This window comes from Mesocricetus auratus, unplaced genomic scaffold (genome assembly GCF_017639785.1).
Source record: "Mesocricetus auratus isolate SY011 unplaced genomic scaffold, BCM_Maur_2.0 Super-Scaffold_100027, whole genome shotgun sequence".
NCBI lineage: Eukaryota > Metazoa > Chordata > Mammalia > Rodentia > Cricetidae > Mesocricetus > Mesocricetus auratus.
This window is the reverse complement of record NW_024429208.1, coordinates 9,192,145-9,203,512: the sequence shown is the minus strand read 5'-3', so window position 1 is coordinate 9,203,512 and position 11,368 is coordinate 9,192,145. Positions and strand designations below refer to the sequence as shown.

The 11,368-nt window shown below is 43.6% G+C and overlaps 1 protein-coding gene across 12 annotated transcripts in view; it reads right to left on the bottom strand.

Annotated features, from left to right (window-relative positions):
• The window catches only part of Adarb1 (adenosine deaminase RNA specific B1), a 122,801-nt gene that overhangs the window by 42,117 nt on the left and 69,316 nt on the right, over positions 1-11,368 (bottom strand). For 4 of the 12 annotated variants that reach the window (XM_040732506.1, XM_013113928.2, XM_040732500.1 and 1 more), the window contains 2 exons: positions 2,518-2,592; positions 1,951-2,019 (listed from right to left, as the gene is read on the bottom strand). In XM_040732506.1, coding sequence (XP_040588440.1) covers positions 1,951-1,997 — 47 coding nt within the window. In that variant the 5' untranslated portion in view covers positions 1,998-2,019; positions 2,518-2,592. Of the gene's footprint in view, positions 1-1,950; positions 2,020-2,517; positions 2,593-5,327; positions 5,355-11,368 lie in introns of all 12 variants that reach the window. The other 8 variants (XM_005070718.3, XM_040732503.1, XM_040732504.1 and 5 more) reach the window with 5 other exon arrangements.

Genomic DNA, 11,368 nt, shown 5'->3' with positions numbered 1-11,368 from the left:
ACCTTCTAAATGTACTTTACATGGCAAAATAAAAGATGATTTTGCTATTTAAATGGGAAATAAATGTCAGGCATGCTGGTGCATACCTGTTATTCTATGACTCATAGGGGAGTTGAGAGTTAAGAGGACAAACTACGCTACACACAGCCATGACCTTATCTCAACCTTCCACCAAGCAAAAAGAAAAAAAACCATTTTTTCAAAGTGTCCAGTTCTCCTTTTAGGTTTATTAAGCTTTCTAAAAACAGAACAAATAGTTCCTCTTTTATCATTTGATTTTTCAGTCCTGTGCAGTATGCCCAGTACAGCAGGGCTGAGCAGTGCTTACTTATACCTTCAACCACTAGCTCCTAAAATCCAAAGTACATCTTAGTTGATGAAAATATTCCTAAACATAGTGGCTTCAGGGGTCTATTTTCATTATGCAACATGCCAACAGATTTTCTATGTCAAGCCATCTGAAAACACTGAAAATGTTCCTCAGTGAGCCCGTGGGTGGGGTTAATGTCATAAACGTCTTGGTTGTTGCTGCCAGTCTCTAGAGTTAAGGATCACAGATGCCCAGGGCCATCATTATTCAGCTGAGACAGCAAGACTACCAAGATAAACTCAGTCCATGTGTGGGGGGGGGAGGGGTCTCTCAATAGACACCTCTTCCCAGAGCACTCCTGACACACACACACCACTTCTCCCAGCTGACAAAGCTAATGGAATGGGCACTAAATTTTCATTTATAACATCCTCCAGCAAAAGACCGGTAGGTTACTCCTTTCGGTACTCAGGGAACAAAAGGTGAAGAGGTAGAGCAAAGACAGATAGAGAGATTAATAAAGGGGGAGAACATCACATACTACATTCTGTTCACAATTCAAGTTTATCAACAAACAAAATTAACCAGCATTGGAACAAACATCATCAGCAAGGCACTCTGACATGCATTTAGCCAAACATTAATGATGACAAATAGCCAAATGCCCTCAGAACTAAGTTAACAGTCAAGATTATGAGAAAAAATACACTTTCTGTGACAGCTAAAATCATTCTCAACTCTTACTCACTTCAGAAGAAAAGGTACCAATTGCATTTTATCAAAAAAATTCTCCTGAGCAAACAAAAAATAAAAGACTCCAATTAGAGACAGAGCCCACTCTCTGCTGAAGCAGGCACTGTCTCTGCTGTATTTAAACTGGGAAATGAATCACAGTGGAACTGTAACTGCTTTTAAAACCACAAGAGACACAGGCCTGACATTTCAAGTTTACACAAGAGTCAAAAGTTTATTTTTACAGGAATATTATTTGGGAGGAGCCTTCCTTAGTTAACTTAGCCAAGGCTCAATGATGATAGCCACAGCTGGAGACACAACCCAAGTCAGCAGGTAGCCCTGGGGACACCTTCGCATATTCCCAGGGAGGTGTTACTGGGTTGGCATAGCACTGGCAATACTGCCTGAAATGTAGAGTTTAAAACCTGGCAACACTGAGCATGACGGGTGGATCTGCCAGCAAAACCACAGCTTAAACTGTTACTAGAGCAGAACTGAGAAGTGACCAGTGAGCTGTGAGCAGTGACCGCATCTGCAGAGGAAAAAGCATGCCAGCTGCTACACTACTCAGAACGGCACTGGGCAGCTGCTTCCTGCCAGTCAGTGGTCATTCTCAGGGTAGAGGATGTCTGCTGCAAAGCCCACCCCAGATCCAGCACAGCAGTGGGGTACAGACTGTTGGGCTCTGAGCATCCCTGCTACTGGGCTGAGTCATGGAGAGCGTGCTAAGCCTGGTTCTCACCATCATACCACCCCCAGGACATGTGGTTCTGCTGTGCAGCTGCATGTCCTTCCTTCAGACAGACAGAGCACCTTAGCTGGAAAAATGCTGCTTCCAGGCAACTTTCCCTTTGGACCTGCTCCTCTCTGGGACTGAGGGTGGACAGAAGTGACTGGTGACTCACAGAGAACAATGCCAAGGGAGGAATCGTCGGTGTGTCTGTGGCCCCATGCCCGCAGCCCTGTGGAAGACGCTGTGGAGAACAGAAAGAACCCCAGTGGGGGTTTGGTTCATACTAGCACCAATCACGTTCCAGTCTTCAGAGACTAAGATCATGTAGATTCCCTTCCCTCCAATGCAGGAGCAGCGACTGTGTCTGAAGGGAGCTTTATGAACTGATATCCCAGTGACCAGGTATCTGAGTCAATCAAAAAGGTTTTCTTGCACTTTATTATAAGAATCATAACTTCACATGAAGCCACACAGCATTATGAGACAAGTACCTAGAGGCATATTTCTGGAATAAAAATGATGGTCCCATGATGATAATGAGGAATGAAAACTCTAGATAGGTGGCTGTAAGGAAAATGTCCACAGTAAATATTAATGCCTATATACAAAACCCCACCACTGCCAACAGCCCACATCTTAGGAAACATCAAGCTAGTCTTATTAATCATATATACAAAAGCACTAATATTTTAATGGAACATGAACTACTTGGGCACTAAGTAATAGGCCTAGATCTTACTCATGTTCTCTTCATCTTCTATATCCATGGTAAAATGCTTTTGAGGGTTTCTTGACTGGCGGAGACCACTTCTGTCTGAAAGACAGCAAAAAACAATGTTTAGTGTGTAATCCTGGCAAAATGAGGTACGGCCTCTTTGTGTATTGATCATCACAGCACAGCAATAAAAAAACAAATATCATAAAAAATATTGGGCTTGTCATTTGGGAAGGAATATTTTCAGTCTCTTCCATCTCCTCTAAGCATACTCCAGGGCACCTTAAGTGGAGGGACAGTGGAGGCAAGGAAGGGACCTCCACAAAGGAAACCTAGGGCAAGTATGCAGGAACTTCATGCTCTACTCCAGGGAATAAAGGGTCACTAAGGTTCTGGGCCAGGGACAAGGTGGTAATTCTACCCCATAAGGGCCTGCTGTCAACAGCTATGTCACAGCAGCTCACAGACTTACAATAAACTGCCATCTAGTTTCTCTCTGCCCTTGTAGTCTATGAATGGTAGTAAAGTGATGTCACATTAACAAGACACCACACTTTTTTTTTAAAAAGTTTTTCGGAGACAGGGTTTCTCTGGGTAGCCCTGGCTGTCCTAGAACTTGCTCTGTCGACAAGGCTGGCCTCAAACTAACAGAGATCCACCTGCTTCTGCCTACCCAAGTGCTAGGATTAAAAGTATGCACCAATACTGCCCAGCTGATACCTCAGGTATTTTACCCACACTTCCATCCACCCCAACAACCTGTCACATGAGAACAAAATGTGTATAGTAGCTTAAATCTAACACGATTCCTTCACCACACACAACTACTATTCAATTAGCAGGAGAAACTAAGAAAAGATCTAAAGAAAAATTTCAACTGTCCAATCACTAAAAAATTTAAGGTTTTCATCTTCCCAAATATTTCTGATAAATTGCAATTAAGAGAAAAAGATTTGCAAAAATTGAAGCCAATTATTCTTTTGTAAACAAATTTGTTTTATCAATATCAATAAAGTAAATTCCTTGCTTTTAGGAAAATTGTGATTAATTATGCTAGGTAGTACATATAGTTCATATAGCACTTGCATGATGGATTTTCTACATAGAATCTTTTATTCAAGGTTTTCAAGGGGCTAGAGAGATGGTTCAATGGTTATAAGCACTAGATAATCTTCAGAGGGCCTAGGTTTGATTCCCTGTACCCACATGGAAGCTCAAAACTGATGGCAACTTCAGTCCCAGGGGATGATACCCTCGTGATCTCCATGGGCACTACATGCAAATGTTGCATAGACATACATACATGTAGGCAAACACCCACACATATGAAATAAAAAGAAAATAGAAATAAATCTATAAAGGCATTATCATTTAATATTAATCCATTACTTTAAGATATATTTCAAGCATCTATTATGTCTAAAGCATTTCTGGGTACCATAAGAACCTAAAATAAATAAGATAGATTTTACAATTAAGGAATCCAAATGTTAGTACTGTCCAGACAGCTTTTTATGCTAAGGAACTTTTGCTAATAGTTATGGTATGGAAACAGTAGTTATCCGTTAGAGGTACATACTGAAGTATTTATAGATGAAATGATGATGTCTAAGACTTATTTCAAAGTAGTTCAGTGTGGTTTGGAAAGAAGCAGAGAAAGGAACAGTCCTGGGCTGGTGACTGCAGGAGATGGGCATGTGGATCCCCTATGCAAGGGTGTATATTTTATACGACTTTGCAGTGTATGACTCAGTGTCCTCAGTCTGTACAGTTTTACTTTTTAGTGTGTGTGTGTGTAGGTCAGAGGGTAACTTCGTAGAGTTGGTTCTCTCCTTCCACCTCTATGCAGATTCCAGAAATGAACTGAGGTCATCGGGCTTGTGCCGCAAGCATCTTTACCTACAGAGCCATCTCACCAGCTCAAAGCACTATGGAAAGTTTTAGGAGAAAGTAGGGGGTTGGTGAAGTATCAAGTGTGGGAACACTGTAGGGGGGCAGGCACCTTTAGGAAGGAAAGGGTAAGCTCAGGAAACAGGGATATGGTTGTTCATTCAGACTAGTTTTGGCCAGAGGTTGGAGCATAATACTGCAAAGACAGAAATAACAGGACAGGGAACAGACACCTCTGAGAGACCCAGACTATGTGGTAAAATGCAAATTTGAAAGAAAGCTCTTGTTTGCTCAGAGGAGGCATAAGACAGGCAGAGTGCACAGAGGCTTCTTTATTGCAATCATCAGTGTAACTGCAGAGATCTATAACTGTTGACAGCTTAGTCATGGGTGGGACATCTACACACACACACACACACACACACATGCACGCACGCACACACACATGAATGTGAACTCACGCACACACACAAATACATGCACACACATGAATGCACATGCATATAAGGCTCAGGGAACACCATTGAAAAGAGGTAAAAGCTGGGGAAAGATAGGGAGCAGAATGAAAAGCTGGCTTCAGGCATGATATTGTTGTTATTCTATTGAGCTCACAATAGCTATGATTACATGCACAAGACAGGATGGGGAGAGGGTTCATGAGGGGTCTCCACCTCCCCTAAGGATTTACAGCAATTAACAGTTGGTGGTGGAGGGACAGACATTTTCTTCAGTGGTATAACCACTGGTAGGGAATTCATGTTCCTGTAAACAAACTCATCTATGTTCCTGTAAACAATCCTAATGAAACTGTGTCAAACACAACAACAACAACAACAAAAATAGTAGAAACAGAGCTAGTTGGGAAGAGGATGGGCATCAGTGGGAATGGGAGGGGACAAGGAAGGATAATAGGAGTATGCTCAAAATGGAAAAATATACTTTACCTTTTCTTTATGTTCTGTGGTATACAGCTGAGAGCCCCAGATTTCAGAATAAAAGAAATAAGACAATCCAATCAGGGTAGACATGCTATGTGCCCTAGAAGCCAAGGTGGTACCCAGAAGCTCTGACATTTCTTAAGCCTCATTAACCTGACTTGGAGTGGAAGAAGTTGGAAATCACCCAAACCAAAGGACACAGATCAAAACAAAGCAAACAAAAATCAACCAACAAATAAGAAAACAAACCCTGACAAAAGCAGCTATTCCTGGTGAGGGAGAAAACTTGTAAACAACACTGTCTACTCCAGCATAGCTTACAAAGAGCCCAGCCTGACCCTATGTAGAACTCTAAGTGGGAGCCTGGAGTTCCAGGCATAGGTGGAATGAGACAAGCACAAGAGGGGATTCACAAGATTCACTCCCACTAGGCTGAGACAACTCTGCTAGCCACCTGAAAACAAAAGGTCACCTAATGCTGCTACTGGAACCCCCAGAAGGGACAGCAAGAAGCCTTCTGTGCTGGCTGGTTTTATGTCAGCTTGACACAAGCTAGAATCATCAGAGAGGAGGGAGCAATATAGAAATGCCTACATAAGTCTAGGCTATATCTAAGCCCGTGGGTATTTTCTTAAATAGTGATTGATGGGGGAGGGCACAGACCATTGTGGGTGGGGCTACCCCTGGGCTGGTATCCTGGGTTCTCTAAGAAAGCAGGCTGAGCAAGTCAAGGGGAATGAGAAATAAGCAGCACTCCTCCATGGCCTCTGCATCAGCTCCTGCCTCCAGGTTCCTGCCCTGTTTGAGTTCTTGACCTCCCTGCTTTTTATGATGAACTGTGAGTAAACAAATCCTTTCCTCCTACACTGCTTTTGGTCATCCTATTTTATCACAACAATAGTAACCCTATTGTTACTAAGACACTTTCTTAGGTAGGATGCTGGACTTAAGGCACTGTCACCGTTTCTCTTACAGAGTATGGAAGAGTTGGCTTAAGCAGAACTGGACAAGACCCTGGGTCTCATGACATCACACTAACGGGTTCCAATTTTAAAAACATGCATAACATCTTTCACCCAGGGAATCAGGACACCAACAGTGAGAACAGACAGTCTATAGATGTCAACACAGAGATTACAGACATGCAGAGTGGTCAGGAAATTAAATTAACACAGACTTTACCCCTGGGAAAAGGGGAAAGGAGGAAGGCATAAGCAATCTCAGCCCTCTGAGCTAGGACAGAGTCAGCAAGGGACAGAGAGCAGAGCATGGGACAGAGCAGAGCTGAGAACAGATGAGCCTAGCAGCCTGGACAAAGGTGCAAAAGTGGCCAGCGGAAAGAGGATAGCCTTCAACACAAGGGAGCCAGGAGAGGTGGAGGCTAAACAGGACCTTGGCACAGCCCATACTGCATCCAAACATGACTTCAAAATGGGTCAGGAAGTTACATACAAAACATAGAACCATGAAACTTACAGGAAAACCTTAAGAGAAAATGCTTGGAATCTAGGCCAGGCAGAGTGTCAGACCTGACAGTACAAATGCAAGCCAGGAAAGGGAAAGTTGATACAGTAGACTTTAGAAATAAACCTGTTCTTACAGGCCCTTCTGACTGAAAACCATATATCCAGCAAGGAGGGTAGATAAGAAGGCCAACAGTGAAACAAATATCCAGTAAGAAAATGGGCAAAAATCAGAAAGACACCATTTGCCACAAAGGACACATGGGTGGGAATCAAGCACATGAAAACATGTCCACCATGCCTGGCCATGAGGAAAAGGTAGCTTAAGAGGACTAAGCACAGGGCTGGAGAAATAGCTCAGTGGTTAAGAACACTGGCCGCTCTTCCAAAGGACCCACGTTCAATTCCCAGCACCCACATGGCAGCTCACAACTGTCTGACTCCACAATCTGACACCCTCACACAGACACACATGCAGGCAAAATACCAATGCACACAAAATGAAAATAAATAATTTAGAGAGAGAGGGGGGAGAGAGGGGGGGAGAGAGAGAGAACTAAGCACTGTTGCATAATGAAGAGAAAGTCTCAATCAGAAACCTCAACTCAGGTGCTGCGAGGGCTAGAGAAACTACACCGGTGCCTGCACAGGCACACGGATGGGGGAGGCAGGAGATGGGAGGAATATAAAGGAACCATGAGTACAATAGCTAAACACGAGACTGCCACACGACCCAGCAAATACACTGTGGGGCCTTTATCCCAGAGAAACAAAGACCTTCATCCTCACAAGAATGAGGATCTCGGTTCTCATACTGAACAGGGATCTACATTATCTTAAAGGAGAGTTTAATTCAAAGATGGGCAGATGTCACACAATTAGTCTAACTTCACTCTTTACATAATTAATCAACAGTTGGCTGTAGGAGTAACTGCTGACCAGCCTACCCAAGCCACAGGTGCCCAGGCCAGCCTGCACACGCATTCCAGGCAGGCACTTCTTCCCTGAGTCAAGCCTGCCTCTACACCCAGAGACTGCTGACCCAGAGACACCAATGAGGAAAGGGCATGCAGCAGTAGGTCACCTGAGCCAATAGGACCTTGGGAGGGGGTAAAAGGGCAGGTCTAACTTCCTCAATAAAAGAGCCTGCAGCACACTCTGCTACTCACTGACTCCCAGTGCCTGAGTCGCTGGTGCTGCATCTTCTCACCCCCTCTCCCAAGGGCTGTGGGAGCTGGGTAACCAGCAACAGTTGGTGTGGGTGGGAGCTGGCTCTACTCAGATGTCTGTTGCAGTGCTGGACCCTAAGGCACAGGAGAGCACAGCCTGGCGAGGACCACCCGGCTTGCACAGTCTGCCTGATTGTTCTGCTTTCACTGAAATTCTGTAAAGGACATGGAAAATGTCTCACAGTAGAAAATAATTGTGCTATGGCTGGTGGCGGGTGGGGGACCTGTGTGGTAAGAACAAGAGCTAGAAATCCCTGCAGAGCAGAAGCCAGCACCTACAAATGCCAAACCTTGCACCAAAGGTTATAAAACAAAGCAGAGGAGACGCCAAGTGCTTTACAGCATTTCACGTGGCTGTTTCTTACAGCCTGAAAAGAAGGTCTGTGGCCTGAACTATGAACAAGAATTAAAACCCCATCAAAAATCCCAAAGGAAGAAAATTCCAGGAATTGGCTTTATTTGATAGCAACATTTAAAATAATTGCTCCATTTTTCAAGATGCCTCCAAGGGTAGGAAGAGGTAAGCTAAAGCTGGGAGGCAGCAAGTGTGAAGACCTCCTGACTCCACATCAGAAGAGCAGAGACCTGCATTTAACTCATTAATGGGGCTCCGGCTACCATTCTGACTTTGTTTCTTTAGCCACACTACTCAAGGTGATTCTAATGGCAGTGCAGAAAAAGAGAAGTTTAGAATCATCGTGCAACTCTGAACTAAAGCAGTAACCTGTCGGGAGCATTCCAGGGTGGACACAAGAGGCCCCACACCTGAAAGGTCTTATCTCACAGACAGAGGGATGGAATGAAAAGCCAAGCAACCAAACATACCACATTCAGAAACAGTGCTTGGCAAAGATGATGCTTTAAGCAGGGACATCTAAAGGAGCTTTCCCTTGACACATGGGCCATTCATCTGCACTGTCCTTCCTCATTTGCCAAATACTACTGTGATTAAATTGGCAATATTTTACCTTTAAATTAGGTGGGAGAGAGAAATGATTCTTGTTATGTATCTTAAAAAAAGATTTAGTTTATTTTGAAGTGTGTGTACATGAGTGTATTTATCTATGAAGTCCCAGAGCCGGAATTACAGGCAGTTGTGAGATGTCTGATGTGGTTGCTGAGAACTGAACCCAGAACCTCTGGAAGAGCAGCAGGTGCTCCTAACCACTGAGCCATCTCTCCAGCCCTGTTATGTATCTTTTTATAGACTCTTCTGTTGCAAAACAAAAACACAAAGGCTTATATTAACATCTCCACTAGCCTCTGAGACAGCCCTCATCTCCCTATGGTGGTGAGGCTGCAGGCCTCTTCCTTCTCTCCCTTTAATAGATACTCTAGACTAAAAGAGAAAGAACATGTGACTACATGACTTGCTTATATCAAAGACATACCAGAACCCAAATCCTTTCTACTGAGTTAGTGAAAATGCTGTCTCTAAGTACACTAAAACATTTACAGATAAAGATAACTGGCAGACAGGAGAGCTAGGGAAAACTTCTGTTGGTAAAGAACACACTCTGCTGGGCAAGCATGGGGTCCCAAGGTTGGAACCCCAGCACTCACATAAAAAGCTGGGTGCAGCAGACAGTGCTCAGTGCTGGGAGAGTGGACACAGGTAGATCCATGGAATTCTTGCAGGTAAGCTAGCCTAGCCAAATTGATGAGTTCCAGGTTCAGCGAGTGACTCTGTCCCAAAAAATACAGTGAAGAGTAAAGGAGGAAGACACTCACCATGGATCTTGTCTCTACATGTGTGTGCATACATACACATGTATGCACCACATATAAAAGTTGAGTGGCAAACATAAATAAACTCACCAATAATTATTATGGATTTAATCAATTTCCATTTTCCCTCAAAAACTACAGATTTTAAGAACACTTTTGCATGTTCTTTATGACTATTTTTGGTTTTATTTTTAAAAACTATGAACCAAACATTTAAAACCAGAGTTTTAAAATATTATTTGGGTTGAGTCTTTACATAGGCATGCAGTGAGCTCAACTCTAGAATAATTTTATAGCGTTGCAACAACAACAACAAAAAAAACAACACATAAATGATGAGTCGATTATTTTGAATGGTTCCTGAAATACAAATGTCTCATACCACCAAGAGAAAACAAACTGAAATTCACCAGGTTAATCAAGTTGTGTCAGAAAATGCAAAGTACTTCATGACTGGTATTTTCCTTTTAATATCACCTAGCAAAATAACACCACTAAGGTTTCCAAAAATATTCAACTGATACTATTTTCAAGGAAGTACTTTTCTTTCTAGAAAACCACCCACATATATCCTGATACTTGTTTAATTCCTGCAGAGTCTTACATACTAAGGAGGAGGAGGAGGAGGCAGGTTGTATCAGAAAATAAGAATTGGACATGGCATTAAGCTAATACGTTTTTACAGTATAACACAAGTGGGGGAATTACAATCAGGATAGGCAGGCACAGCACTCATCACGATAGGTAGAGAGTTAATAAGAGTAGCCCATGGAGCAGGAAAGAAAGAGCCTAAAGGCAGCAGCAGAGAGTACCACCAGTGGCATCAGCCCAGGAGGACCCAGTATAGGTTACTGAGACCTGGTAAGCACAGAGGCAAACAGTGAAGATATCAGGAAACATAGGAAGTGGAGTAATAACACTACAGGGTGTGGGTCTAGTTCCCTCTGCTTCACTAAAAACAAAGTATCAAGCAAAACTTACACACGGGCAGCAGGAGAGTCATTAGTGGGTCAGTTACATGCCAATTGCATGTACAGTGCTCAGCTACTAGTGGGTAAGGTCTGGCAGAGTCAAGTGCAGGCGAGGACTCTGAGAAAGGAGTGACTTGTCCAGGGCTGAGCTCTCCAAGGGACCTTGAGTGAAGTGCTCGCGTAGGCAGAAATAGTACCATATACCACCTGTGTTATCTTGGGAGTCCCACCTCCTACATGCAGACATGCTTAGGGCAGAACAGCTATAACTCATCCAGGTTTTTTCCTTCTCATACCATATCTTGAACAACCAGCCCCTCAAAGTTGAGCTCAGATTTTTCAGCCACCTGCTTCTGCCCTCACAGCAGCCAGGGTGGTCTCTTTATAAGCAGCACAAGCCCCCAGGTTCACACACACCCCTGCATGCCCCACCATGGCCCACCTGAGCTCCTCCTCCTGGGCTCTGTTAATTGTGCTCTTTTCCCAGGCTGGAGGCACTCAGCTTGACTTAATGTATTCATCTTGAGTCACAACTGCCATGAAGCCTCTGAGCAACCCTGACCTATTTTGCTGTATTATTTCCTACTCACAATCAGCACCAGGAATGTGCTGGCACCTTATGTTTTAGCTGGATACAAACCAGGTTCATCCCAGCA